Source organism: Syngnathus leptorhynchus, chromosome 16 (genome assembly GCF_054491065.1).
Source record: "Syngnathus leptorhynchus isolate UIUO chromosome 16, UIUO_Slep, whole genome shotgun sequence".
Classification (NCBI taxonomy): Eukaryota; Metazoa; Chordata; class Actinopteri; order Syngnathiformes; family Syngnathidae; genus Syngnathus; species Syngnathus leptorhynchus.
In genome coordinates, this window is record NC_141210.1 from 2,385,450 (window position 1) to 2,410,196 (window position 24,747).

General features: G+C 46.4%; 6 protein-coding genes and 1 non-coding gene across 10 annotated transcripts; 2 read left to right on the plus strand and 5 right to left on the minus strand.

The window, feature by feature from the left end:
* Window positions 1–537: 537 nt before the first annotated feature.
* apol (apolipoprotein L) lies at window positions 538–2,376 on the plus strand (the record flags this gene model as incomplete). The annotated part of the gene is made up of 4 exons (XM_085934394.1): window positions 538–722; window positions 946–1,029; window positions 1,105–1,227; window positions 1,315–2,376. Coding segments are annotated over 4 exons (1,338 nt in total), but the record flags the coding sequence as incomplete, so codon positions are not given.
* Window positions 2,377–2,678: 302 nt separating this feature from the next.
* On the minus strand, window positions 2,679–6,369 carry eif3d (eukaryotic translation initiation factor 3, subunit D). 2 transcript variants are annotated; one of them, XM_085934704.1, is made up of 15 exons: window positions 6,245–6,369; window positions 5,452–5,577; window positions 5,323–5,368; window positions 5,083–5,219; window positions 4,922–5,007; window positions 4,766–4,838; window positions 4,477–4,592; window positions 4,280–4,412; window positions 4,039–4,186; window positions 3,834–3,964; window positions 3,544–3,759; window positions 3,339–3,481; window positions 3,033–3,225; window positions 2,862–2,955; window positions 2,679–2,780 (listed from the first exon to the last, which is right to left on the minus strand). In XM_085934704.1, exons 2-15 carry the CDS (start codon window positions 5,572–5,574, stop codon window positions 2,767–2,769), a joined length of 1,653 nt encoding a protein of 550 aa, XP_085790830.1. In that variant the 5' UTR covers window positions 5,575–5,577; window positions 6,245–6,369; the 3' UTR covers window positions 2,679–2,766. The 2 variants fall into 2 exon arrangements, with proteins under 2 accessions (XP_085790830.1, XP_085790828.1); XM_085934702.1 differs by having other exon boundaries at window positions 4,477–4,598.
* On the minus strand, window positions 5,658–5,754 carry LOC147044009 (small Cajal body-specific RNA 18). Its single transcript, XR_015068581.1, has one exon.
* A 422-nt stretch (window positions 6,370–6,791) lies between the features above and the next one.
* LOC147044010 (ras-related protein Rab-40C) lies at window positions 6,792–13,184 on the minus strand. Its single transcript, XM_085934527.1, has 7 exons — window positions 12,846–13,184; window positions 11,875–12,036; window positions 10,652–10,712; window positions 10,448–10,508; window positions 10,298–10,375; window positions 9,903–10,125; window positions 6,792–9,774 (listed from the first exon to the last, which is right to left on the minus strand). The coding sequence occupies exons 2-7, from the start codon at window positions 12,014–12,016 to the stop codon at window positions 9,500–9,502; spliced, it is 840 nt and encodes a 279-aa protein (XP_085790653.1). The 5' UTR covers window positions 12,017–12,036; window positions 12,846–13,184; the 3' UTR covers window positions 6,792–9,499.
* Window positions 13,185–13,917: 733 nt separating this feature from the next.
* pigq (phosphatidylinositol glycan anchor biosynthesis, class Q) lies at window positions 13,918–20,171 on the minus strand. Of its 2 annotated transcripts, none has more exons than XM_085934468.1 (13): window positions 19,726–20,171; window positions 18,666–18,857; window positions 18,095–18,451; window positions 17,564–17,760; window positions 17,348–17,479; window positions 17,138–17,258; window positions 16,817–16,943; window positions 15,867–16,020; window positions 15,479–15,590; window positions 15,307–15,387; window positions 15,108–15,222; window positions 14,947–15,008; window positions 13,918–14,835 (listed from the first exon to the last, which is right to left on the minus strand). In XM_085934468.1, the coding sequence occupies exons 2-13, from the start codon at window positions 18,816–18,818 to the stop codon at window positions 14,668–14,670; spliced, it is 1,779 nt and encodes a 592-aa protein (XP_085790594.1). In that variant the 5' UTR covers window positions 18,819–18,857; window positions 19,726–20,171; the 3' UTR covers window positions 13,918–14,667. The 2 variants fall into 2 exon arrangements, with proteins under 2 accessions (XP_085790594.1, XP_085790593.1); XM_085934467.1 differs by lacking the exon at window positions 19,726–20,171 and adding an exon at window positions 19,350–19,442.
* eef2kmt (eukaryotic elongation factor 2 lysine methyltransferase) lies at window positions 19,820–21,725 on the plus strand. Of its 2 annotated transcripts, none has more exons than XM_085934471.1 (8): window positions 19,820–20,224; window positions 20,337–20,399; window positions 20,496–20,549; window positions 20,625–20,726; window positions 20,816–20,949; window positions 21,011–21,261; window positions 21,352–21,501; window positions 21,579–21,725. In XM_085934471.1, exons 1-8 carry the CDS (start codon window positions 20,102–20,104, stop codon window positions 21,683–21,685), a joined length of 984 nt encoding a protein of 327 aa, XP_085790597.1. In that variant the 5' UTR covers window positions 19,820–20,101; the 3' UTR covers window positions 21,686–21,725. The 2 variants fall into 2 exon arrangements, with proteins under 2 accessions (XP_085790597.1, XP_085790596.1); XM_085934470.1 differs by having other exon boundaries at window positions 19,895–20,224; window positions 20,469–20,549.
* Window positions 21,675–24,624, minus strand: alg1 (ALG1 chitobiosyldiphosphodolichol beta-mannosyltransferase). Its single transcript, XM_085934469.1, has 13 exons — window positions 24,301–24,624; window positions 24,152–24,229; window positions 23,772–23,875; window positions 23,547–23,695; window positions 23,378–23,467; window positions 23,193–23,306; window positions 22,953–23,077; window positions 22,772–22,810; window positions 22,648–22,707; window positions 22,471–22,581; window positions 22,199–22,313; window positions 22,003–22,078; window positions 21,675–21,913 (listed from the first exon to the last, which is right to left on the minus strand). The coding sequence occupies exons 1-13, from the start codon at window positions 24,593–24,595 to the stop codon at window positions 21,764–21,766; spliced, it is 1,506 nt and encodes a 501-aa protein (XP_085790595.1). The 5' UTR covers window positions 24,596–24,624; the 3' UTR covers window positions 21,675–21,763.
* Between the last annotated feature and the right edge of the window lie 123 nt (window positions 24,625–24,747).

Sequence of the window (24,747 nt, forward strand, 5' to 3'; positions counted from 1 at the left end):
ACTTGGATTTGGATAGAAAACCGTTGCAGACGGTTGTAAGTGGGCGTGGCCTTACCTGCCAATCGGGATCAACAAACAAAAGGTACAGGTTTGCTCAACTTGCGTGAGCAGATGATCCAGTGACTCCCCTAAAACATTCACACACTCTGGATCCACTTCATGACAGGAACATGTACAAGTCCAGGTATAGTTATTTTTGAACTCTTTAGAATGCTTTTTTTTTTTTTCCCTCAAGTCTTTCTCAAAACATCTTTAGTTTATGTTTCTTATAGCTTAACTGTTGTCACTTCTGCACCATCACTTGCACTAGCTATATTTGCCTGTGGTACTACTCCCCTGACAAACCAAAGCACATTTCATCTAGGGCAGTAACAGAAGCAAACCCAAGAGGATCCTTTACACTGCCGGTGTACTCCCTGACACCCCTGAAAAATGGAATACATATTCAAGATTTCCACTTTAAAAGTTGTGATATTTGTCCAGGGATGCCCTGAAGGAGATCTTGATCTGCTACGCCGCAGCCACCCAGCTTGACATGTCTACCGTGAGCCGTTTCTGCAAAGGTATGTCCGAGTGGAGAACGCAACGCCAGAGGGAGATCGACACCATAAGAGACATCGGCGACAGAGCGGAGCTGAAGTTAGGCAAGAATCTTCTGGTGTACGTGAAGAGCAAGATGGCTGCGGAGAACAGGCGAACCGCGCTGGAAGCGGCGCTCGCAGGTGTGCTAAAGGACGTCTTGCTAGGCTTGGAGGAACTGGATGTCTTCGTGGAGGCGCTGGAGAGGCTGGCCACCACCTCACTGCTCGTTTTCCGCGGCGGGGTGGTGAAACTTGCGCAAGGGGTCGGCTGCTGGGATGTGGCATTTGCCGTGGCCGCGGCACGCCGGGCCTGCCCCCTTGCTGCCGAGTTGAAGCAAGATGCTAAAGTCTTCTTCTTACCCAGACTGGACAACGCAGAAGTGTTGGCCTATCTTCTCGACAAATATGTGCAGACCGCGCAACATATATGCCTCCTCCTAGACAAAAGGTAAACCACTGGACTGGAACGGACAACAAAACTGCCTTAGCCATTAATCATTCTGGTTCCATGCTCTTCATCCAGCAAGTTCTGCCTCAATTTGGTCTCCAAAGCTGGCACAGAGCTCCGTGTAGATCTCCCTGAGGAATTATCTTCAGACGACACATACAGGATGTTTCATCACATTCAAAAGTGTAGCCACATCAGGTGATGCTGGATTCAAACCCAGAATCCTTTGACTGTGAGGCAGATCTAGACCACCCTGAACTTTTGCCCCATCACTGTCTTCTCCAGGAATGACGCAGATTTCCGATTGGTGTTCCGACTACAGGAGCACGCGTGTCACCGCTTCCTTGCTGAGTTCACCCAGCGTCGGGCCAGAATGCTGGAGCTTCTGGACCAGTTGGGCCAGAACATAGAGGGGCTGGTCAGGGAGAACAAGGGGGTGAAGCTCTCCAGTGTGGCGAGCAGCACATTGGGCGTGGTGAGTGGTGCGCTGTCAATTGCCAGCTTGGCGCTCATTCCCATCACAGCTGGCACCTCGCTGGTTCTTAGTATGACCGGACTGGGTCTCGGTCTTGCCAGTTGGGCTAACTGCGCAGTCACCTCCGTGGTGGACTACAAACGGAAAAAGAAGTGCATGAAGAAAGTCAGCGAGGTGATAGAGAACTTCATTGAGGATGCCGAGCGTCTGGACGACATCGCCGGCGAGACTCGGCTACTCGATGCGGCGGTCAGTGAAGTTCTCTGCGAGGAGACTACTAGCAGAAGCACGGGCTTGGTCGCAGAGGTCAGCTCTACTGTGAAGTCACCTCCACGCAACCAGGAGGTAGCCACAAGGGTGGGGAAGGTGGTTATCGTTGGTGGGAAAGCGCTACGGAATGTCCACCGAGCGGTGGCCGACGCCCGCAACGTGGGCAGCACAGCCCTCAGGGGATTCGTGGAGGTGTCCCACGCAGCCAGAGCTGGACTCATTCCGCTCAACGGAATCTTTATTGGTATCGATATCGTTATCATCTGCGCGAGCGGCGTGGCTCTGGCCAAAGGATGCGAGACCCGGATGTCGCACCTTCTCCGAGCCAGGAGTGCTCTCTGGCGGGCGGAGATGGAATCTTGGCAGAGGATGTACGACTCGTTGGTGAGGGGACTGGAAACCTTTGGGGAGAACCAGGCTGTACTAGAGGCGGAGTTTTACATTGATGACAAACAGGGCCACAAGCAACGTTGCAGCATTCAGTAGCACCCAGAAAGTCCTGGCGAGCCACCACCGATGAAAGTCTTTAGTTCAACTGAAATTGTACAAAACAATCATCCTGAGACATTTCACTCTGTAACGTGAGACTATCGTGTTTTCACTCGTTGAACTGCAAGAATATATTTTCAAAATAATAAATTCACATTGTTGCAGTATGTAACGTTTCTAAAATTGAAAGTTGTGACTTGCTACTGGTTGCTTTGTGATGCATGTCGACCCGCAAGGAGAATTTCCTGTTTCTTTGTTTGAATGTTTAAACAAGAAGAAATAGTGTTGACTCTTTTACACTTCGGCGATATTGAAATCGCACAGTTGATTTTCTCGTTATGGTGCTACACCTACACACTCCCGGGTGGCATTTATTGAGGAAGGGGAAAAAAACAAACAAACAAAAAAAAAACTGTTTGAGCCAATTGGATTTTATTGATTGGGAAGTTAAATGTGTGCGTGTGTGTGTTTGGCGGGTTGTTTTGGTCACCGGGCACCGTGTTTCAGTTCTCTTCGTCTGGAATTATAAGGAAATATTTTACCGTTAGTCTCCACGGCAATGGGTCAGCCAGTTAACTGAGCATCTTCACCGTCTCACCTTCTTCCTCCTCATCTTCTTCATCCTCCTCTTCATCCTCCTCTTCATCGGAGCTGAATGTTCCGTCGGGCAGGCTGTAGACGCGGATGACTTGCTGCGGGGGCAAGCGGCGAGCCAATCAGAAGGGAGTGCCCTCGTCTGAGGGAGGGTCGGGGGGGGGGGGCTGCTTACCTTGTTGGGGTCCTTGAGAATGAGGTACTTGCCCTCGTCCAGCTTGCGGCAGATGTCGATGACGCATCGTAGGATGCCCCAGGCGTTCTCCATGCTCAGGTTGATCTGGCTGGCAAACTCGTTGGGCTTGAACTGCTGGGTGCCCAGAACCACATGACGGGCAGAATCCTTCACGTGGTAGCGGGACACGTAGCTGCACCCGGACATTATGACAAATGGTGTTCAGAATAAATTGTCATTGATTTTGAGCTTTTTGAAACACGTTGCCGTTTTTGTGAAGCAAAGTGTTACTGGCTCCAAACTGACCCCAGCTTGAGGTACTCAGAGCCGGCCAGCATAGCGCAGCAGGTCCAGCGAGCCAACTTGTAGCTGTTGTTCTTGAGCTCGGTGGCCAAGACGGCACCTCGCTGAGAGTCCAGTTTCTGGCGCCAGTCAACGCCGTTGCAATGCTGCCAGGGAAAAACGCAAGCGTCACGATCAGATTGTCCAAAAGTTAACTATGTGACCTTACCCTCGAGTCCCACTCGTTGAGGGTCTTGATGTTTATGAAGGACACTTCCCCATTGGCGCCCGTCATCACTCCGTCGTGCTCGCAGCGGACGATCAGGTCGATGTCTTCGCCCAGCTTCCAGTGGCGGTACCTGTAGGCAACAGATGCCACCTCGCTCTTGTCCATGTCCTCCTCCACAAAGGGGTTGTTGGCGGGGAACTTGTAGCGCTCTCCGCCCTGAAATTCATACAAACCCTCTTTCAAAATCTCATCTTGGCAGACATCATTCGCTCGCTCGCTCGCTCTCTCACCATGCGCAAGCACTGCTGGCTGAAGTTGTGGTTGATGTAGGTGGCCTCCATGGCCAGGTTCCGCGGGGAGTTGAAGGAGTTGCCCTCGTCCTGCGGCGGCTCGTTGGCCGTCTCGCTCACAGTGAGCAGATCTTGACGGGCGACGCACACGTGTCAAGTCGCCGCACACGCAAAAGAAAGGAGAGGCGGCGATGCGAGCGCTCACCAAAGTCGGAGTTGTCGCGCTTGTCGAAGAACAGCTTGTTACCCACTCGCTGCACGATGATGTCCCAGGAGTTGACTGAACGCGTGCAGCACATCAGGGTGGCCAAGATGGCGTCCGTGGCGAAAACATTGCCTTGGGTCTTGGCCAGCTTAATAGAAATAGAGCAATAACAATGCTTTTATTATGCTCATATTCTTTTCTCTCTGGATTCTTTCGGGAATATCAAACCTCGAGACCGTACCTTGCGGATGACTGGGTCGTCGGTGGTGGTGACGGTGTGGAAGATCCTCTTGATGCTCTTCAGCGACTTCTCGTTGCGAGTGGTGACGCGGTCGAAGGCTTTGTCGTAGTACTCCAAGGCGCCGCAGCACTCGCTGTGCAGGATGCCGGCGGCGTTAAGCGGGGAGATGCAAGACACGGCGTCCAAGGCGGCCTTACATGTCCACGGGGTCTGCCACCTCCATGTAGCGCATCTTCATGAGTCTCGGGAAGTCCATCTCCTCCTTCACCTCCCAGTCGCTGCGCACCTCCACTGAAGAATCTCTGGGCTTCAGCTGAGCCTTGGCACAAAAAATTAATTAACAATGGCTGCTCTTTTGTGGAGCAAGTAAATGGAGCCTGTCTAAAAGCTTCAGAGACTAACAGAAGGGACAATGTGTTAACCAAGCATGTGACATCCTCAAGCATAAAAAAAAAAGTCTGAAATCGAACTCAAATGTGGATGTACCTGAGACCTCTGGTCCCACTTTTGACGAACGCCAAATTGCTTCTGGAACTTCTTCTGCAGCCGCATTCGATCCCTGCAAAGAGAAAAGTGGAGGGAATGAAGATACACTGCTGACTGGCTACATTTTTTTTTTTCTATGGCTAATCATCATCGGACCTCTCCTTTTGCTTGGCGCTCTTGGGCAGTGTCTGCATGTTGAACTGTGGCAGGTTCCTTCGGTCCTTGTCCCTGCGCAAGTTCCTCTGTCGGAGCAAAATGCAAAAAGTCAACCGGATGACGCGGTCGAGGTTTTCTCACTGCGAGTGCTGAGTGTTTACCTGCGCAAACCTCATGCGGTTCCTCTGATAGGCCGTCTTCGGCATCTTGGCTGTGTCCACCAGCTGGAAGCTGGTCTCGTCCTCCTCGTGGAAGTAGGCATACTGACTGCCGCCTCCAAACTGAGACGAGTACTTGTCTGTGCGCAGAAACACATTGAGATGCAAATGTCGGTTATTCCATCGATCACTCGAGTAATGTTCTCACATTTTGGAGGCTTCAAACTTCAAAGCCCAACTCACTGGTGTATCTTTTGTCCTGATAAGTTGCCCCGGTCCAGTCGGCGACCTGACAACCACAAAACAACGACAACAGAGTGAGTGGAGGTAGCCCAAATCAGTGACAAACTGTCCCGAACGATTGGAGCAGACCTTCCCCAGGCGGTCTCCTTTACTGAAGGGCTGGTAAGGCATGTCCTTGAACTTCTCTGGCACGGCACAGGGACCCCATCCCGACGGGTTGTCCTGGATCACGGGCGCGTTGAACTTGGCCATGACCTGCCGATGGGATTTCATGAGTTCAAGTATTACACTTTGGTAAATTGGCAGCATTAAGGTCGGTTTAGCCATGTTCCGCAGGGTCTCAGGCTTTAATCAGCACAGTTGTCTCCAGCAGGGCACTCCAAAAAGGGAGGCACTGCTCAGATTGCGCAGTGGGCTAGTCATCACGGACCCTTTGACACCTTTCACTAGGGACTGCTAGGTAAGTTGTTAACAGAACTAAAGGCATTTCTACAGCAGAATTCCCTATTGATGGGATTGATTGTCAGTTATTTACCCATTGAAGACAATCCAAGATTATCTTAAAACACGAGTAAAAGTGTCTGACGTCTGGACAATCTTGTCTTATTGGTAACCAGGCGATAGCATAACACCTACATAGGGAAACTGCAAAGAACAAAAATATAAACTTTGTAATTGACGGATATTAGTCAAAGGTTGTATCACAAGACAAATGTTCAAATTTGATCAGTGAGCTCAATCCGCCACCGTGGGCTGCTGCTGCTGCTAACGCTACAAGGCCAGTCATCACGCTGGCTACTTCAGCTAAGCTAACCGGCTAGCAAAGTAGTTACTCGCACCAACCTTAATTTGGTTCTTATACAACACAGCACGCAAAAAAAGTCATTTTTGTTTGTTTATGCGCTGGTCGTCGTGTTCTTACCGTATCCAACGTGACAAGTTATAAGTGACTTAAATGGGACCGGTGTTAGGAAGAAAAGTCTCCGGAAAGGGAGCCGGCATGAAAGGAAGTGGCTAACTGCCGTAAAACTGAATAGTGCAGATGTCGTAAAGCGTTGCAAACCACACAATCGTTCCGATTACGTAAACGCTGACGGTCGTACAGTTTTTTTTCTTCAAGATGATTTGGCCGTGCAAGACTGAAAAAAAAGTTCATAATACTAGTTGCAAAGTTTATAAAAATATTTAATTATATTCATACTTTTTCTTTCCGCCGTACAAGACTGATGTTGAAAAAGTTCAAAATACTAGTTGCAAGGTTGATAAAATATTTAATTATATACTTCTTCTTTCTAGTTGCAAGGTTGATTAAAATATTTCATTATATACTTCTTCTTTCAGCTGCTCCCTTTAGGGGTCGCCACAGCAGATCAATTGTTTCCATCTCACTCTGTCCTCTGTGAAAACAGTATCTATTTTGTTTACAGTTGCATGAAGATATTCAAACAACAAGAAATACTTAGTTCACATTTCAACTTGAACATTCAATTGTTTATTCGTGAAAAAGTCTCTTCAAACCCTCACAGCGTTGAAACTGTACAATCAATAATTTAAAAAAAGAAAATGTTTCAGTTTGTCACTCAGACACACACACAAACACACATTCATATCTCAGATTCAGCAGCTTTCAGCCCCAAAATAGTGTTTAAATCCATTTTACAACACTGTTTCTTTCCACAAAGCCAATCAGAGGGCATCCCCTGAAGCAGTTCCATCGTGCATTCTTTTCTCAAGTCATTTAGAATCTCAGGAAAAGAGGTCACACAAAGATTTAAAAAAAAAAAAAAAACTTTTAGTCCATTAGTCAGCAACAACAATGCTTATTTCTTTTCCTGCATATAAACAGAGAGAAACACTCTTCAAGAATTCTTGGCAATGACGCTGAGCCCAATTCGAAAAACTCAAGTGGCACAAAAACATTTGTTCCATTTGCTGCTAGTCTATCTTACACTTCATCCAGAGTCGGGAACTCAGGGCATATAAAACAACACAAACGACGCAAAATAAGTGGTTGTTTTATGTCACAGGTAGAACGTAGTCGTACATGAATTATCTGAAGATATGTTTTTTCCTCTCATTTTGTGCATGTTGTGCCACCGGTGGAAAAGCAGTAGCAAGGGCTGGCAGGAAGGAAGGAAACACATTCCCAACATCAGGAGTGCCGCTCAAAACACAAAAATCAACCACACACCGGCCACTTGTGCCTGGAACATTCTCAGTGCGGGATTACAACCTCAGGCTGCTTCACCAAAGCCGACTGATGTTACATTCCTCCATCCAAATATTCATTTTGTTGTACTAAAATTTGCATTTCCCATCAACATTTCCTACCAAAAGGAGAACAAATCAATTTAGCAAATGACATGCATTAGACACACTTGATTTGCTTTAGCTATAAAAACAGATCTGGCCCTTGGGTCTTGAATTTGATATGAGGCCTAAATGGACAAGAGCCACACTGGGGAAAAAAAATAAATAAATACAAATGATAAAACATTGACATGATCTGCTAATGCTGGAGGAGGAGGTGGCGTTGCTGTTGGGGAAAACGGTGACGAGACAGTGAGTGAATTGAAGAAAGAGGAAGATGAAAGCGTAGCGAGAAGCTGCAGCAAGAGCACCGACGACGACGACACCCTCCTGAGATGCAAGCAAGGAGCATCCATTATTCAGCAGCAATGAATCACGGGATGGCGCCAGCCCGACATCAAAAAACCTGGGCTGCGTTCGGAATCATGTGCTCGTTTGCCTTCTCGCGAATTACTGCGCAGCAAAAGGGTCACGCTTGCCAGTTTTCTCACCTGAATTATTCCCAATGCTCCCGTCTTAAAATAGAACTCCACAAGCAACCAAAATGGTCAATCGGGCCTCACAAACTCTTGCTGAAAATAGTCCCAGTTCTGAACTTGTGCTTAGCGGGACTGCAACCGTTCTATATGAGCAGAGCGAATCAATTGAATTATGGGGGGCACTGTCATCTAATATTTTAAAATACACGTTATGACACATGGTGACACGCTTCTGAGCGAATCGCCTCCGCGGTGAATTAAAAAAAAAAACTGACATGATAAAAATTTTATGGGGTCTGAACGCCGCCTTTGTGCAACGTACCTCAAATCCATCACGCTAGAACGACTCCCTGTCTCTAAAAAAAACCTTTCCCACCCCCGACATGAGATAATTTTAGCCAGATTTGGAGAAAGGGAGGCAGGTGTAGTGGTCTAAAAAGGGGCGAAGCGCAAGTCGCAGCAGTCGCAGTAGGCAAGTCAAGTTAACAAAATAAAGGGGGAAATCAACGAGAGTCCATCACTTGTGTGTCACGTTCCAAACAACCGTGAGGGACCTAAAAAAGTCACAAGCTGCACAAGAGTAAGAAAATGGAACCTTGGTGCAGCCAATTGTTCCCATTTCAGACGCGCTAACAAGTCTGCTCGTCACAGGTCGGGACCGGGAACAAGTCAGGACTCGTTTGCTCCAATCGAATTACATGCGAAGGCCGCTACGACTAGGCGCTCCAAGTGTCTGAGGCGACAACGCAAGTGTGTACGAGTTTGTGACAGAGTGTGTGTGTGTGTGTGTGTGTGTGTGTGTGTGTGTGTGTGTGTGTGTGTGTGTGTGTGTGTGAAGGGGACTACATGTGAGTAAATGACTGTGTGTAAAGACAGTCTAAATCTGAGAGGAGAATGTGACGTGTGAGTGTGAGCGAGAGAGGAGTGTGTGTGACATGTACAGTATATGAAGATTGTTCTCAGGAGGAGTGTACGCAAAAGAGTGTGTCCCAAGCGTGCGTGAAAGTGCTTGTGTGGAAGCGGGCATGCGACACGCATGAGGCCAAAGAGCTTTTCCGCATGTGCTTGTGTGTCAGGCCGTTTCCCAAAGCGGAACGACTTGTAGCTTATTTTCAAAGCAGAAAAGAAGATGTATGAAGACAGAAACAAAAAAACAAAAACCCAGAGACACTCGATGAGCGCGCGTCTGTCTGTACAAGTGGAGAAAACTCCTTTTGTCTCTCACGTGACTGGCGGTGGGCCGGAGCAGCGGGACTCTCGGACACGTCGGACTCGTTCTCCCGGGACGGCGCCATCGTCAAAGCTTGGTGCCAAAGGCTTGGCGGCCTGGCCCAGCCCGGCGCTCGCCCACCATTGCTGCCGTCAGGTTGGGGAGGGGAAAGTGGCAGTTAGGAGATCTTGCAGTTGCTGCGCGTGCAGTTCTGCGGGGGACTTTGCGGGGGCCGGATGGACTTGGAGCGCTTGAGGCTGTTGCCCTTGGAGCCGCTGGCCGGGTTGGCCAGTGAGTAGGAGCGTCCGTGCATCATGACGGCGTTCATGCCGTTGGCCATGGAGAAGGACTTGAGGTGTGACTTGATGGCCACGGGCAGGGGCAGCTTGTCGATGAGGTGGACCGGTGTGCATGACACGATGGCCCGGCAGCACAGGTCCTGCAGGCTGAAGACTGCCGGAGACATGGAATGGATTAAACTCATGCCTCAAGCCACCACTTTGCTTAGCATGGCAAGTCTATTATTATTGTTGCAAACGTGGCACGATATAAGACCCACGGCAAAGAAATTGGGGACCCACCTCGGTTGGGTTTCCAGAACTTCTCCATGCCGTGGCGCATGAGCACGATGCGCGACAGCTCAGTGAAGGACTCAATGACGTTGAAGTTGCACAGCGGGCTGACCTCGAAGAAGGTCATGCCGTTCTTCTCAGCGTAGGCTCGCGCCTGCTCGGTGGGCACCTGCCGCTTGAAAGCCAGGTGCAGCCGGTTGCCCACCAGGATGCGCGGAACGCCCGGCGCATGCTGAAGAAACACAAAGAAAAACATGCAGGGACATTACGGAAAAGCAATTGAGATGAATAAATTCCCCAAATAGATTTAACGGAATCAATAGACTAAACGGAAAGTCACGATGAACATAGTCCATGTGGTGCGTTATTTAAGCAGATGGCAGCGAGATCAATAACTCAGGAACCTCGTCAATCTCTCGGATCCACCTGTCGATACCGTCGAAGGACCAGCGGTTGGTGATGTCATACACCAGTAGAATGCCCTGCACGCCACGCACAAGAAGGAGAAATTAAACGCCATCCAAGAGAACGCCGCCAGAGGCGCGCCGTCTCACCTGAGCGCCGCGCGAGTACGAGCGGAAAATGGTGCAGAATCGTCCTTGTCCTGACGTGTCCCTGAAGACCAGAAGGGGCACAAGAATTCAGGACAAGTGGAAGGCACCAAAGTGCGATACTCCAAAAGTTGGAACTGCTCCATTGGCATCCAACATACCTTTGAAATACGTTTTATCTTAGTGAGGTTGCTTGGTCGTACTCACCAAAGCTCCAGCTTCACCCTCCTGCCATCCAGAAGAATGGTGGTGGTCTTGTAGTCGATGCCTGCAAGAAGAAACAGACGAAGAATGTGATTGTCACTTCTCCCACAATGCAGCACTGCAGCGAAGGTGAGGATGGACTTGCCGCGGTCATCAGTCAGTGCAGCATTGTAATTTTTCAAGTTTTTTTTAACGGCCGAAAAAGAAAACCAGTCCGACTACACCTGCCGCTTCGTGTCCAGACATGTTCCCCTGTCGGAGCTTCTCAACCGGTCCCTGCGGTTTTTCTTGCGGGAAAAGACCTGAGGCCAAACACCTGAATCGCAGGCTGACAACCGTTTTAGCGCTTTCTGTTTTACTGTCAGCGGAAGCCGACCGCTAATGTCAACAAAATGTGAGCTCGGTCCAACAATTTGATTGATGCCACTTAAGAGTAGGAACGTTAGACACACTAGTAATTTGGACTCCACGAAATGGAGGACAAGCGGCGTCAATTAGCGGCCGCTTGCTAACATCATTACCATCAACTTCCTGAGATCTTGCGAGCTTGAGTGCTGCGCTAATTCCATTGCGCAGTTGCAGAGAGCGCATCTCGGGCTGATCAATGGCTCTTGTGATGTGTACGCTCGATGCTTCTATTCTGGGAGATGAGAGAGGAGGACGACTCCTTCAAAGAGACGATGATGGCGACCATGTGGAAGACGCCCGTGGCGTGTGTGAAACTAGCCTCGTGGGTAGATGACGCATTGGTGCATTGATTACGAGAAAAAGGTCTCAACCTCGCGGCTCCTAACAAATGCTGCCTATAGTTGAGCAAACAAATGCTTCCGGGCGCCATGCGAGGAGGGAAATTTTAGCAACTCTTTCATCACACGGATGAAGTAACTGCGACACTGGTCCATCTAACCACACTAAGAACACCAACACGACACGCATGCACACACAACCCCACTTGTGGGCTCCTTGCCTGAAAAAAAAAAAAAAAAAAAGCCGAAGGATATTTTGACCCAATCACAAGCTTAAGCTTCTTCTGTCCTGATTTCCTGCCGATTAAATATTTACCGCAGTTGCACAATGCTTTTTCTTGCTTTTAGACAGATGGCGTCGGACTAACTGTTGATTTTTCCTCGTATTTGGACTTCAGCTCTGAAATTGTATGTATCAAAAGCACAAGTGGTCCCTATCAGTGAACCATTTCAGCTCTAGGTCCAGTAAAAACGACTCACCGCTGCTATAGGCGTAGGGTGACTCGGCCGAACCGTCTTGCAGGCTGTCCAGGATCTCGCCCTTGCCCACGTCGCTGTCGCCCACCAGCAGGAACTTGAGCAGGTAGTCGTAGGTTTTCACCGGGCTGCCCTGGCTGCCCATGGCCTCCTCTCACATGGGCCCTGGTGAGCAAATCCATGATGAGAGCATTGTAACAAACATGTTCACGGTGGCCGGAACGTGCTGACTTCACACCTATGTGTCATCTGTAAATAAATGCGCCACTGGGCTGACAACAATGGGATGTGGGCTTGAGGCAAACAATAAATATAATTGTCTAACACTATCGAATGGCAAAAGACACTGTCTGTGATCCAGTGCGAACAGATGAAGGTGAATTTAGGAGGCTATCACATTAATTGTTTGAACTATATATAACATAAAATGTTTTTATGTTGTTTGTTTTTAGAAAGCTATTGTCTTATCCCTTAGAGAAATATTACTTTCTGGCTTTTTCAGGCTGATTAGTATCCTTTGGTAATAGTGAATGAATGTGGGTTTTGTGAGATTTATTTTACATCTTCATTGAAGAGATAATGTCATAAATTGTTGTGTGGTTCTTGAGACTGTATCTTACACGACACAAGTACTTTTGATTTATTTTATTCGAATTAACAAGTTCACGTTTATGAACCTTGAATTGAACTCGTATTATGCTGATTGGAGTGTTTCACCCTTAAAAACGGTGATTGGGAAGCTTTTCGCAAATTATTCACGAGAACAACAAGCTACACCTCCGCCGCAAAAGCTAACACGCTAACATCCTTCCCACATCTGACTGCCGCTAACGTCATCGAGTATGCGCCACAAAATAAAAAAAATAAAAAATCAATTCCAGGACACCCACACCAGTCACATTCACGCCTACTTACGCGAGTGAGTCAACTGTTTCAAATAAACATACACTAGCAGAGAGCTAGCTGATGCTAACCTGATGGGCTCCACTTCCAGCTACGTCTGCTTGATTTCAGGCCGCCTCGTCGTCTTCTGGTCCGGCTACGAAGATTACTGGAATGCCCCGCCGTCACATCCAGGGAACGGTGTTATGCGCGAGGACAAGAGAGAACAGCGCCGCGGCGGGGATTTTTATCCTTCCACTGCGAATTTGTGCTCGTCCTTCGCGTCAATCCGTGGTGTCCATGTTTCTCCATACTTCCGAGCCATGGGGAAAGACAAGCCGAAGGACGGTGAGAGATCTGCGGAGTGCGGATAGCTGACAGATTGCAGTTGGGCAACTCGCTCCAGCTTTGAGCACCCACCTCCTCATTCGCACGATTGGTTGCTTTCCTCATAGAGGTGGACACCGTTGGTTTAAGAATGCTGCCAATCAAACGCCCTTGTCAACAACACGCAAAATAGTGTAAAAACAGCAGAATTTATCAAAATTTCACACACTAAAGACAAACGCAGAATCATGACATATATTCTAATATATTTAATATATTTAATATATATATTATAATCATATATATATATTATTTTTTACATTCCGATAGCTGCAAACTCCGCCCACCTTCCAGTACAGAGTCCCGCCTTTATATTCGCATGATTGGTTGTTACGTACCTACAACGTGGAAGGAAAGACCAACATTGGTCAAAAAGAGTTGTCAATCAAATTCAACAATAACAACACGCAGAAGAGGAAACCAGCAAATTGTTTCACTAAGTTTAAACAAGAGACAGACTCAGTAACTATGACAAGAATTATAAAATAGCTTTTGTATTTGTGATAATATAGAAATCTATAACTGTTTTCAATTCCTCACTGGTTGTACTATCAGGTTATATGTAAAGCTCTTTGTTACAATGGCACATTTTGTGAAATGCACAATATGAATAAAGTTCAATCTCGGAATTTTCCTTAAAAAGGATCAATTGTTTTGTGAGAGATACAGGCATAAAAATACACTCATGATTGATGAAATGGGAATATCATTATTGTCAATTTATGGCCAGACTGACATTTGAAGGGAATAAAGTTTGGAAACAATCAGATTCTTGGGAATTGTGTTTAATGGCAAAGGCTCGACATGAGCATTATGGAAAAGTCAATAAAAATGAGTACAAATCAGTCACAAATAAGACAACTCCTCCATTCCAGTACACTAAAAATAACAGTAGAGGCACAATATGAATAACACTTAGAAATTATAATTATAATACAATTACAAAGAAATTGCATAAAATCACAGCTTGTCTACTTCACATCATTTGGGCTAAATTAAGGCTTCAATTAATTAGATTTAAAACATAAAAATCAAATTCACACGCAAATATTAGAGCTTGACGTGGTGTGGGCATTTTTCATGGTGGCTAAAATGAACACCAAATTCTTATTTTTTACACATAAATGCATCTGCAAAATTTGTTATTTTTTTTGCTATCATTTTTATTTTATACATAATAGTACTTCTGCAGCTCAATACACTAGTAAGTAAGTAGTAAGTACCTGGATGACAATTTCAGAATTAAAAATATCAATAGGTAAATAAATAACATAAGAAAAGGGTTTGAGGAATGGTACACCTGTAACTTCATCTCAGGGTGGTAGACATTTTTAACATAAAATATTTGAGTGCTAGGAAGTCAGTGTGGAGTGTTGATGCCCTCGTATCTCATTTGAAGTGAAATATCACAAAACTGGTGCCTTTCCAAGTTAGAACTGGTAAAGCAGCTACCATTTTAGTTTCCATTTCCTCTCTCTTGCCTGCGTCCATCTGTTTCCATTTCATGACTTATTCATTTTCTGCTGCTCAGTCAGTCTTGGCGGCGTGGCTCTTGGCGCTAGTGTGCCTCCATGGGTAGATGAGCTCCCCGACAAAGAGCTTTTTGGCCAGGGCACCCCATGAGTCTTTGGGGTAACAGCTGTAAGTGGCCGTGCGGTACGTGTTGACCACAGCGCTGCTCTTCAGCGGGTTAATCTGACAAAAAGCAACAAAATCAAAATTCACTATAAAAAATCATGTGGAGGTTAAAAAAAAAAAAAAAGCAATATTTTATGCTCTAAAGAAATGAAAATAATAAAAACTGACCTCCATGAGCAGGTGAAGAGCAGCTCCGGGCTCCTCACTTAGCACCCTGAACCTCACACCCTCTGAGCGGCAGGTGGGGCCCATCGCACACGAGAAATAACAACATAATTAATACGTTGCTCTTATGTCAATGACATGAACAATAAGGGACGACGGTATACCTGCGAGTCTGTATGGACGACACACACGAAGGCCAATGGCAAAGAGCGGGAATGAGTTGATGAAATCCACACTCAGGTGGATGACGCCCTGGAACAGGATGATCACCAGACGCAACTGGACAACACATGCACACTCATGATGGACAAGCCTGCCAAATATCATTTATTTATTTATTTATTTATTTATTTATTTTCTTACCAGTGTGAAGACCAAGTAGTAGAGGGCGGTGGTGGGCAGCAGGAAGAGTAGGATGGTAAACAGCAGCGTACCAAGGAATAGCTACAATGACACAAATAACATTCACTTTGTGCCTGTGAATTATAAAATATTAGTAGGTAGTGTGTCCAAAGTAATATGCGTGCGCCGCTACCTGATCCAGGTCGTAGGAGCAGGAGTCGACCCTTTGCCTCAGAACGTTCCACTTCTTGCCCCTAAAGAGCCGCCATAGCGAAGAGAGGCCGTAGATCTTCAGGCAATACAGTCTGTCATATTCAGACAACACGTTAGAATATTCAGACTTGAAGCTAATAAATATGCAATCATATTTCATCATGCAGCACTGCCCTGGACTATCTTTGGCGCAGATGCATTATTCACTGCAGCCTTTTTTTGGCCTCACAATCCATTATTAGCATCCGGACTCAAACTTAAAGGAGGAGCCAGGCACTTGAATAAGAACCAGAACTATGACTGGAACTTTTAAGCACCACAGAAGATAAAAGTGAGAAAAGCCCGCCCCCTGCAGGTGAATTATTGACCTGGCTCCGTAGACGTAGAAGCAGTAGATGTGGAAGGTGAGCAGCGCCACCATGTCGGACAGCAGAGAGAGGGCAAAGGTCAAACCCAGGCACGCTGACAGGCCGCCGTACCACAAGATGGACTCCATGAACGGAGACAACAGTTGCACGTAATCTGAAAGACATCAGAGAATAGTTTTGTTACAACAAAGACAAAAAGCATGTACAGTGGAGCCTCGGTTTTCGAACGTCCCGGTTCTCGAACAATTCGGTATTCGAACTAAAAATTCGAGATTTTTTTGCCTCGGATGTCGGACGAAATTCGGTTGTCGAACCTCGCGAGATGAGCCGAGAGGACCCACATGCCAAATGACTCCGTTCGTTATTACATTCTCCGTACTTTGAGGATTGCACCAACTCTAATCATGCCTCCAAATGAAGCAAGTGGGAGCAGTAAAGCCATCCTAAAACACAAAGACGCTCCTAAAGCAACAGGACAGTGAGCGCCCGGCACGCTGCAGTTGCGCAATCGGACCAAATTAAGCTCCCTGCGCACTGAGGTCCACTTCAATTTTGGAAAGTCCATTAGGACTTTTAAAATATTTTCAAAATTTCAGCGACAGCTCTGTCACAATAATGCGACCAGCGCGGTGCAGTTGCGTGGTTGGCGACGCGCTACGGTTGCGCGTTAGGCGGCGCGCTGCAGTTGCGCGATTGGACAAAAATGCGCAAATGAAAAAACGACGTTTTTTTTTTTTTTTTGCTTGGAACGGATTAATATTTTTTTCCATTATTTGTAATGGGAAAACATGATTCGGAATTCAAATGATTCACTTCTCGAACAGCCTTCTGGAACGGATTGTGTTCAAAGACCGAGGCTCCACTGTATATGGTGTGTGTGTGTGTGTGTGTGTGTGTGTGTGTGTGTGCGTGTGTGTGTGTGTGTGTGTGTGCGTGTGTTGTCTGCTCACTGATCCACAGGTGAATGTGATAGAGGAAGAAGCGGCCCAGCACCTGGTCCAGGGCCCGGTTCATCTTTAGCCCAGCCGGGGCGCCCATTAGCCACTGCAGCAGATCCTGTAGCTCCTGAGCAACATGCTAACCAGAGAGAAAAAGATGGTTTTACATACCTGTGACAAAAAAGCCAAACTAGAACCACAACTAAAATTGGCATCCAAACTCCAAGTAGAATTTTAAGTGGAAAAAGTATTAGTGCAGTCACTCGTACAAGTTCTGGAACCATGACTGCCATGAGTGCATGTTCAAAAAAACACGCCTGGAGTGTGTCTTACGTCTGCAGCGGGAACGAGCATGTTGGATATCATGCTAATATGGTCATCTCTGTAGAGCCAGGAGGCCAGCAACAGACCTAGACCCACATCCACCAGGATGGACACAAACATGTTGGCCTTTCTGCAAGCACACAGGGAAGTAAGACAAATTCAAAGTAAAACTGGCCGGAATTAATTGGAGCGGGAGACGAAGGGGAGCAGTGGTGAAACCTGATGAACTGCGTGTGATTCTCGGCCGATTTTGGTGAGCTGAGAGTCTTGAGGTGTTGGGTCCTGTGGCTGAGCTGTACACAGGATGAAAACTTGGACCACAGAAAGGGTAGCGGGAAAACATCAAAGACCCTGCAGAGGACCACAACAAGACACAACACATGTCACGCTAAGGCAAGTTAGTATAGCAAAGCTTAGCATGTGCCTTCTTCTGACCGCATGCTGCAGATCCAAGTCCACACGGCCAGGATCCGGCTGAGGAGCACGCAGAGCGGCACAGAGGCCTGTTTCAGGAGCTCCACAATGATGCTTCCCTCTCGACCGTCAGACTGCCAATGGGTGGACTTCAGTGGACCATCGTCATACTTGTCCAAGAAAAATAGGGGCCCGCTGCTAGACACCGTGTGGAATACCTCAACATAGAACACAACAAACATTACTTATGGAAGTACTAGAAGTAAGGTACAAGAAATAAAATTGGAACTGGGAGAGCAACAAGAACAGTAACAACAAACCAGATTCGGTTGAAGTTGGGAAATTGTGTAAAATGTAAATAAAACCAAAATACAATGATTTGAAAATCCTTCTCAACCCATATTCAGTTGAATACACCACAAAGACAACATATTTAATGTTCCGGTTTGTACAACTGGGACTGGAACTAGGATTAGAACAATAGCTCAAAGTACAACTAGAACATGAAATGGACTGAATTTAGTATAACCTGGGGTCAAACCGAGTCTGTACCTGTCTCAACTCGGACGGCGAAGCAGCTTTTGATTCGGGGACACCATTCTGGACGGGATGAAGCTGTGACAACATCACCTTCCTCTGCTCGTAGTGGACAAAGATCACCTTTTCCTCTTCTTCGCTCTCCTCTTCCACTTCCTCCTCAGTCCTCTTCACCTCTTTTGGTGGTGGAGTGCGTCCGAGGAGGTGGCAAGTGAAGCCTTTCTGGCCCATGCGGCGGCTGATTTGGAGCCAGCGTTGCTGGGGGAACATGGTACTCAGGTCCTTCAGGAAGCTATCCATGCCCTCCTCTCCTTCCTGAGGTAAACTCCACGAGCCCAACACAGACAATTCCACGCGGCTCTCAGCTGCCATCTGACACACAGACAAACACAACAAGGAGTAGATCAACCAGGATTAATACCAAAACTGTGATTAAAACTAGACCTACACGTGGTAGACCTAGACTTAAAGTAAAATTGGAACTAAGTATTGAAATTGGAACCAACAATTGCACTTAGATTGGGGCTAAAATCATATTACTTGATGGTGCATTGTGTGTTTTGCCGGTAGGCTACTTGTAGCCTACCTGCTGTAAGTAACGTTTGACGTGGCTGGGTATGAACGGGTAGTGGATGACAGCCAGCACCACGGCTGAGTCGTGTTCCGGAATCCAGCGGCCCACCAGCAGACCGCTGGCTGCGCGGTTGCAGCATTGTGGGAAGAACACCTTCAGAACCATCACGGATTCACCTTCTTTCTTCTATACCTGCTGTTTTACCTGCAAAAGCAGCCAAGAAATTGAATTATATCATCATTGACCACTTGGCGGTACCACAATCACCATCATAAACGATACAGAACCTATTTAACAGACCAAATGAAAATGGCTGTGTTTTGAGAATAATACTGGGCCGTGTGTATGTAATAACATCATCGACTGTCCTCGTTATTGTCCTTCGTGAAGGGCGCAGGACCCGAGGCACACGTTTCATTGATTTCCTGCCCACTAAACAGTACTAAAGCTCAAAAACACGAATATGTGAAAAATAAAAAACGAAGCGTACCGTATAGATTTAAGTTCCATAACTGTAGCACTTCATTGGTACGGGATTTAAAGTCAAGTTCATTATCATTGTGAGATTTTGCACCCGTAGATCAAAATGTGACAGTTAAACGGGAATTCGGTGTCACTATAAAATGGTTTAAATGTGTAATGGAGTTATGATCACGTCAGTAAATATATTTGTCTTCTTTTTATTTATTTTTTTACCTTATTGTCAAGTGTAAAAGTTTCGCCTTCCGTCCGAGGAATACAAATTGTTAGGCGGCCATTTTGTTTGTTGACAGTCCTACACGTTAAAAGTTCCGACGAGGAAAAAACTCCGGAGTTTGGTGTTCATTTTTTTTCTATTAGAATTTTTTTCATACAGGACTCAAAAGAGAATATAAATAGTCCCCGGATTAAAATTGAAACATTCAAATAAAATATTTTTGTTTTAATATTTACCTTTTAGAAAACATAATCATAATAATAAAATAATAATAATAATAATCCGTTGCTATGTAGTCTTTCTGGAACAATGAAATATCAAAACACTTCCGTGGCTTTAGTAGAAATTGATAGTAATTTATATATTCATACTCACAGTGAATGAGTGCAAGTGAGTACTGCTCCTTCTGCTGTCAGTAAATAAGGAGTCACCCAACTGTTAAGCGACTTATCTCATTTCGCAGTGACACAGCAACAAAAAGGCGGGATAAAATGATTTCAACAGTTTTGGTTTAAAATGATGCGCTTTAATGTATTTGCAATGTCTCAAACTATGTGGCAAATAGTTTGTGAGTTGCGCAAGATTCAATCATGACAGGCCCGTTTCCCCAATCCCCCGTTGGTTCTGGCTTGTGGCTGTAAAACACTAAAAACGCCAGAGAAAAGTTGTTAATCAAGAACGCGTAAACGCTCGCGTGGAACTCTCGCGATACATTTTCCGATTGAAACGGAAGTAAACAAGGGACACGTGAATGATGGAGCGGGCTGAGTTGAATAAAGACGTTCCCTCAAGAAAACAAAACAAAGCTGATATTGTTAAACAATTCCAGTCGCGTTTTTTCGCCACCAGTCGCCTCGTATTATTCCCCTGGACGGTAAGTGAAAGCTTTTATATTGTACATTATCGTGTTGTTTGCCAGCGTAGTCATGAGAAAGCCACGTTTAACTGTTAAATCAAATATCTAAATGATACTTTCTTCATTTTAGTTTTTAGAAAATGAATTGGAACGCAGCAAATCGTCTGACCTCATCTTAGAGATTCTCAAACAGGTAAACTGTGTACACACCTATTTGACAAATATTTAGGTATGAAAAGTCACAAAATTGAGTTTGTGTCAGACTTGTCTTCACGCACTGTGTCGGAAGTTCCCGCCATCACCACGATACAGGAAGTGCTTTCTTTCCGAGCTCATAAGACGGGTGATTATTTTCCTCCCCTCATCCCACCCATTATGGTAACTTGGATGCTATCGTCACAGTGATGTTCACCTTCAGGTGGAGACGGCAGGATGCGAACCTCTAGATGACCTCTACGATGCTCTGGCGGAGATAGTGGCGGCCCAAGAGGTGGCCGAGGGATACCGGACCTACATATTGGTACCAAAGTGACCCCATTAAGAATACAGAAGCTTTTTAATGTTACCAAACTTACATCACACACTCAGTTGGGTCCATGTTTTCTTTAGCCGTGCGGGGACCCTGTCAGCTTGTTGGAGAATGCGGCTTTAATCTCTGAGGGGACGACGGGTCTGGTGACATGGGAGGCGGCCCTTTACCTGGCCGAGTGGGCCTTGGATCACCCGCAGGTCTTTGCTGGAAGGTACCATAATCTACAAGAAAATCACCTCGAAACTTGATGAACAAGAAGTTCTCCGCTGTAGGAATGTTCTGGAGCTGGGCAGCGGTGTGGGTCTGACCGGCGTGGCCGTGTGTCGCTCGTGTGGTCCTTCCTCGTACGTCTTCACCGACTGTCACCAAAGTGTCCTCCAGAGACTCAGAGAAAACTTGAGCATCAACGGACTCGACAAAACTAACACCAGCAGGACCCGAGCCAGCGTACAAGAGCTGGACTGGACGGAGGTGACAGAGGAATGCTTGAATGACATCAGCGCAGACGTGGTCATTGCGGCAGGTCTGACCTTCAGCAATACTGCAAAATGTTCCGGCATGCTACAGAAAATGTCCTTTGCTGAGTGTGTTGTTTCCTTTATGTGTGTTGCAGATGTGGTGTACGATCCTGACGTGGTTGTGGTTCTGGTCCAGCTTCTTTCCAAGATTTTGAAGCACGGTGGTGGTCGAGTTCCCACTGAGGTTCTCATCTGCTCCACTGTGAGGAACCCGCAGACTTACGCCGGCTTCAAGCGCAGTCTCAGTAAGATGACGCAGCCTCTCACACTGATTGGCCAAATATGTCCTGGAGGCGGAGTCTTAATGACATTTGATTGACAGGTGTCGCTGGGATCGGCCACCGGGTGATGAGCGGCGCTGTCAATCGCATCTTTGAGTACAACAGAGAGTCTGAAATAGAGCTTGTTCAATTGTTTGCGTGTCAATAAAGTTTTTTATTATTTACAAAAGTGGAATGTTCAGTTACAATTCAACATAGCCGCAGTTCGGTTCGAGTCCCTTTACAGTCACCTCGAAGAAGAAGATGACAATGAGGACAAGAGAGGAAGGACGTTTTGGTCCCAGTTGTCGTCCCAGCGCTGCCCCTTGCTGGCACGGAGGTTTCTCCTGAAAGTGCCCAGTTTGCTATCAGAGCTGGGGAAGTCTGACAGGAGACTCTGGAATTGCAAAGATCAGGATAATTGTAGATGATTTTACTTATTGTCGTTAATTTAATCTTTAATTCATCACTTGATTAAGATGTCACCTTGAGCTGCTGGGCCAATTGCGGACTATTGGAGAAGATCAGACCGTTCAACTCGTGCTTCACCAGCTCCTCTAGGCTGTTTTGTTTTTTAAAGAGAATCATTTATTAAGAATAAACCAAATGAAACTAGGGGCCTCCCTTTTTTTCAAATCACATTACTTTTTGGTTGCACTGTACTTTACGGCGGCAAACTCACCACTGGAAGTGGATGGCACACACGGGTAGGCAGCATCCAAACATGTCCACCACTTTCATGGGCAGGTCCAGACCGCTGGAAGACTTGTGCAGACATACGCCAAGGTCAGCACAACCTAAAAACAAACATAAACCATTAAAAAAAAAAAAAAAAACAGCTTAGATGTGATCTTTTTATTTAGTGGAGTGGTTGAAAGTGCACTGGCGGCTGCAGGTCATATCGATACCACCAAACCGCTACGTTAAAAAGTGCTACGTGTATTTCAATCTGACCTAACAAGACAGGATAGTCTTCCGCCTCCAGCCAGGGCGTGCAGATCTTCACATGCTCCAAAAGTAGACTGTCAATCATCTTCACATAGCGCTCCTTCTGAGGACCTTTTCCTTCACGCGAAAAAAAAACGGACAAGTCGATAATGGCTCACCATCAAACATCAACGCCGATCGTACCCGTGATGACGCAGATGAGCGGCGGCAGAGGCTCCCCCGCTAATATAAACTCTTCGTATTCTGTCAGGAACAAGGAGGAGAAACTCAAACACTTGATCGTAGTGAAGAAGAGTTGTTGCAGTACCTTGAAGAGCCTGCAGGAGGACGGAGAAGTCTTCATCCTCTGCGGAGGGACAACAACGTGATGAATGAACGAGTGCCCCAAATCATCCATGGAAAGCATTATTTTTACATCTCTACTTGTGTATAATGCAATAGCCCGATTTACTTGTATCCTTTAAGATCAGTGAATATGTGTTTGGCACCTGTCCAGCTGGTACCGCTGATGAGCAACACAGGGCGATCTGGCCTCAAGGTTATCGTGTCCTTGACAAGGTCTCGCACAGAGAAGACGGTCTTCTCTTTCTCCTTCCTAACATCATCTTCATCACTGATGGAAAGAAAACACAAAACAAATATTAGTTTGTGGTGAAGTAGCATGCAGCTAATTGACAATAGATGTTCCAAAATAATGTGACAATATTTGTTTGAACGATAGCGCTTGCCTTTTGTGCCGAAAGGCGGGATATTGGCGCGAAAGCTTCACAAAAAGTTGGTGCCGCTTCTCCAGTGGCGTTTCTCTGAAGATGTCTGCGGGTCTGTCGTAGAGAGTGGTCGCCCTGCAAAGACACATCATAGTATATATTCAACGGTTAGCATGCGGCTAAGATTCACGAGTGCCAATTCCTACTTGATGCCCCAGTTCCTGTCCAGGTCTTCCTTCATGGCTTTGGTCACACACAAGTGTTGGGACGCCAGAGGACCAAACACATGCTCGTAGCTGCGGGAAAACAACATCGAGTTTGAGCTATAAAATGTTTTTGATTTACGTGACCTATTTACAGAAAACTGACACACACCACTTTGCGAGGCGCACAAGGGGGTGTGTGTGGCCATGGCTGAGCGCCATGATGGTGTAGCCGTAGTTATGCCAGTCGACCAGTAAACGGCCGCCTCGGAGGACGCACGTTAGCCACGCCGAGGCCATGCCCGGCAAACCGGGAGGGTTCTGGGAAAAGAAAATGTCAATCAGCACTTGAGATCACATTAAGTCGGGATTGGCTGTCAGGAGTCAGGTGACTCACCTGCATGAGTATGTGAGCGTGTGGTTTCAGCATCAGTAGAACCACCAGAACTTGTGCAAACTGAATGGCCACTTTGGTCACGTAGGTCAAAATCTTCGGGCCACCTGAAAGATTTTGAATATTAAAAAACACAGCCCCTTCACGCATCATTTACCAATTGCCTCTGCAACTCAAATTAGAAGGGGGGTAGGACCAAAGTGCTTCTGCTTCCTCTGATTAACGTGAAATAAAGTTCAAGTGTTCTCGGAGGCTTTTGTGATCGTTTTGTCAGCCCATCTTAAAGCACAGTTGATGGTTACAGAGCATCTGACCTATTTGAGTCTGTTTTTTTTTTTTGTCTGTATATGCCTTGATATGAATTAGGAGAGGCAGTAGCTTACCTCTGATGCCTTTGACTTCTGCAATGGGGACGATTTGAATCCTGTCGTCCCTCAACACGTCTCGGTGAGGCAGGCTGTCTAAAGGTAAAGCAATCATGAACATAAATCAGAAGCACACAAAAAAAGGTGTACAAATGCCCGTGTTTTACCTAAATATCCCACAAGAGTGACTTGAAATCCATGTTTACTGAGCGACAGCGAGTGATACTGCATGCGGGGACTACGACCGATGTCACCAAGTACCAGCACGCACACTCGTCGCTCGCTGTCGCCGTCCCGCCGCCTCAACAGCCAGCAAAGCATAATCGTGAGGACCATGACCGTCACCGACACCAGCGGCCAAAAGATGCCCGTACCGATGAAGCAGAACACCGCCATCAGAAGTGAAAAAAGGGTAAAAATAATTCGAATGGGAAGAGGAATGCTGGAAGAAGGCGGCGCCATGTTTGTTTAGAATTTGAGATGACGTAAAGATTGTTGGAGGCGGGGCTACTGATTTAAAGGCACCGCAGAGGTTTGAGCGACATCGTTTCGGAATAAAATAGATTTTTTTTTTTTGCAATTTATTTACTCGGTTTGTCTCGATTATTTAAAGT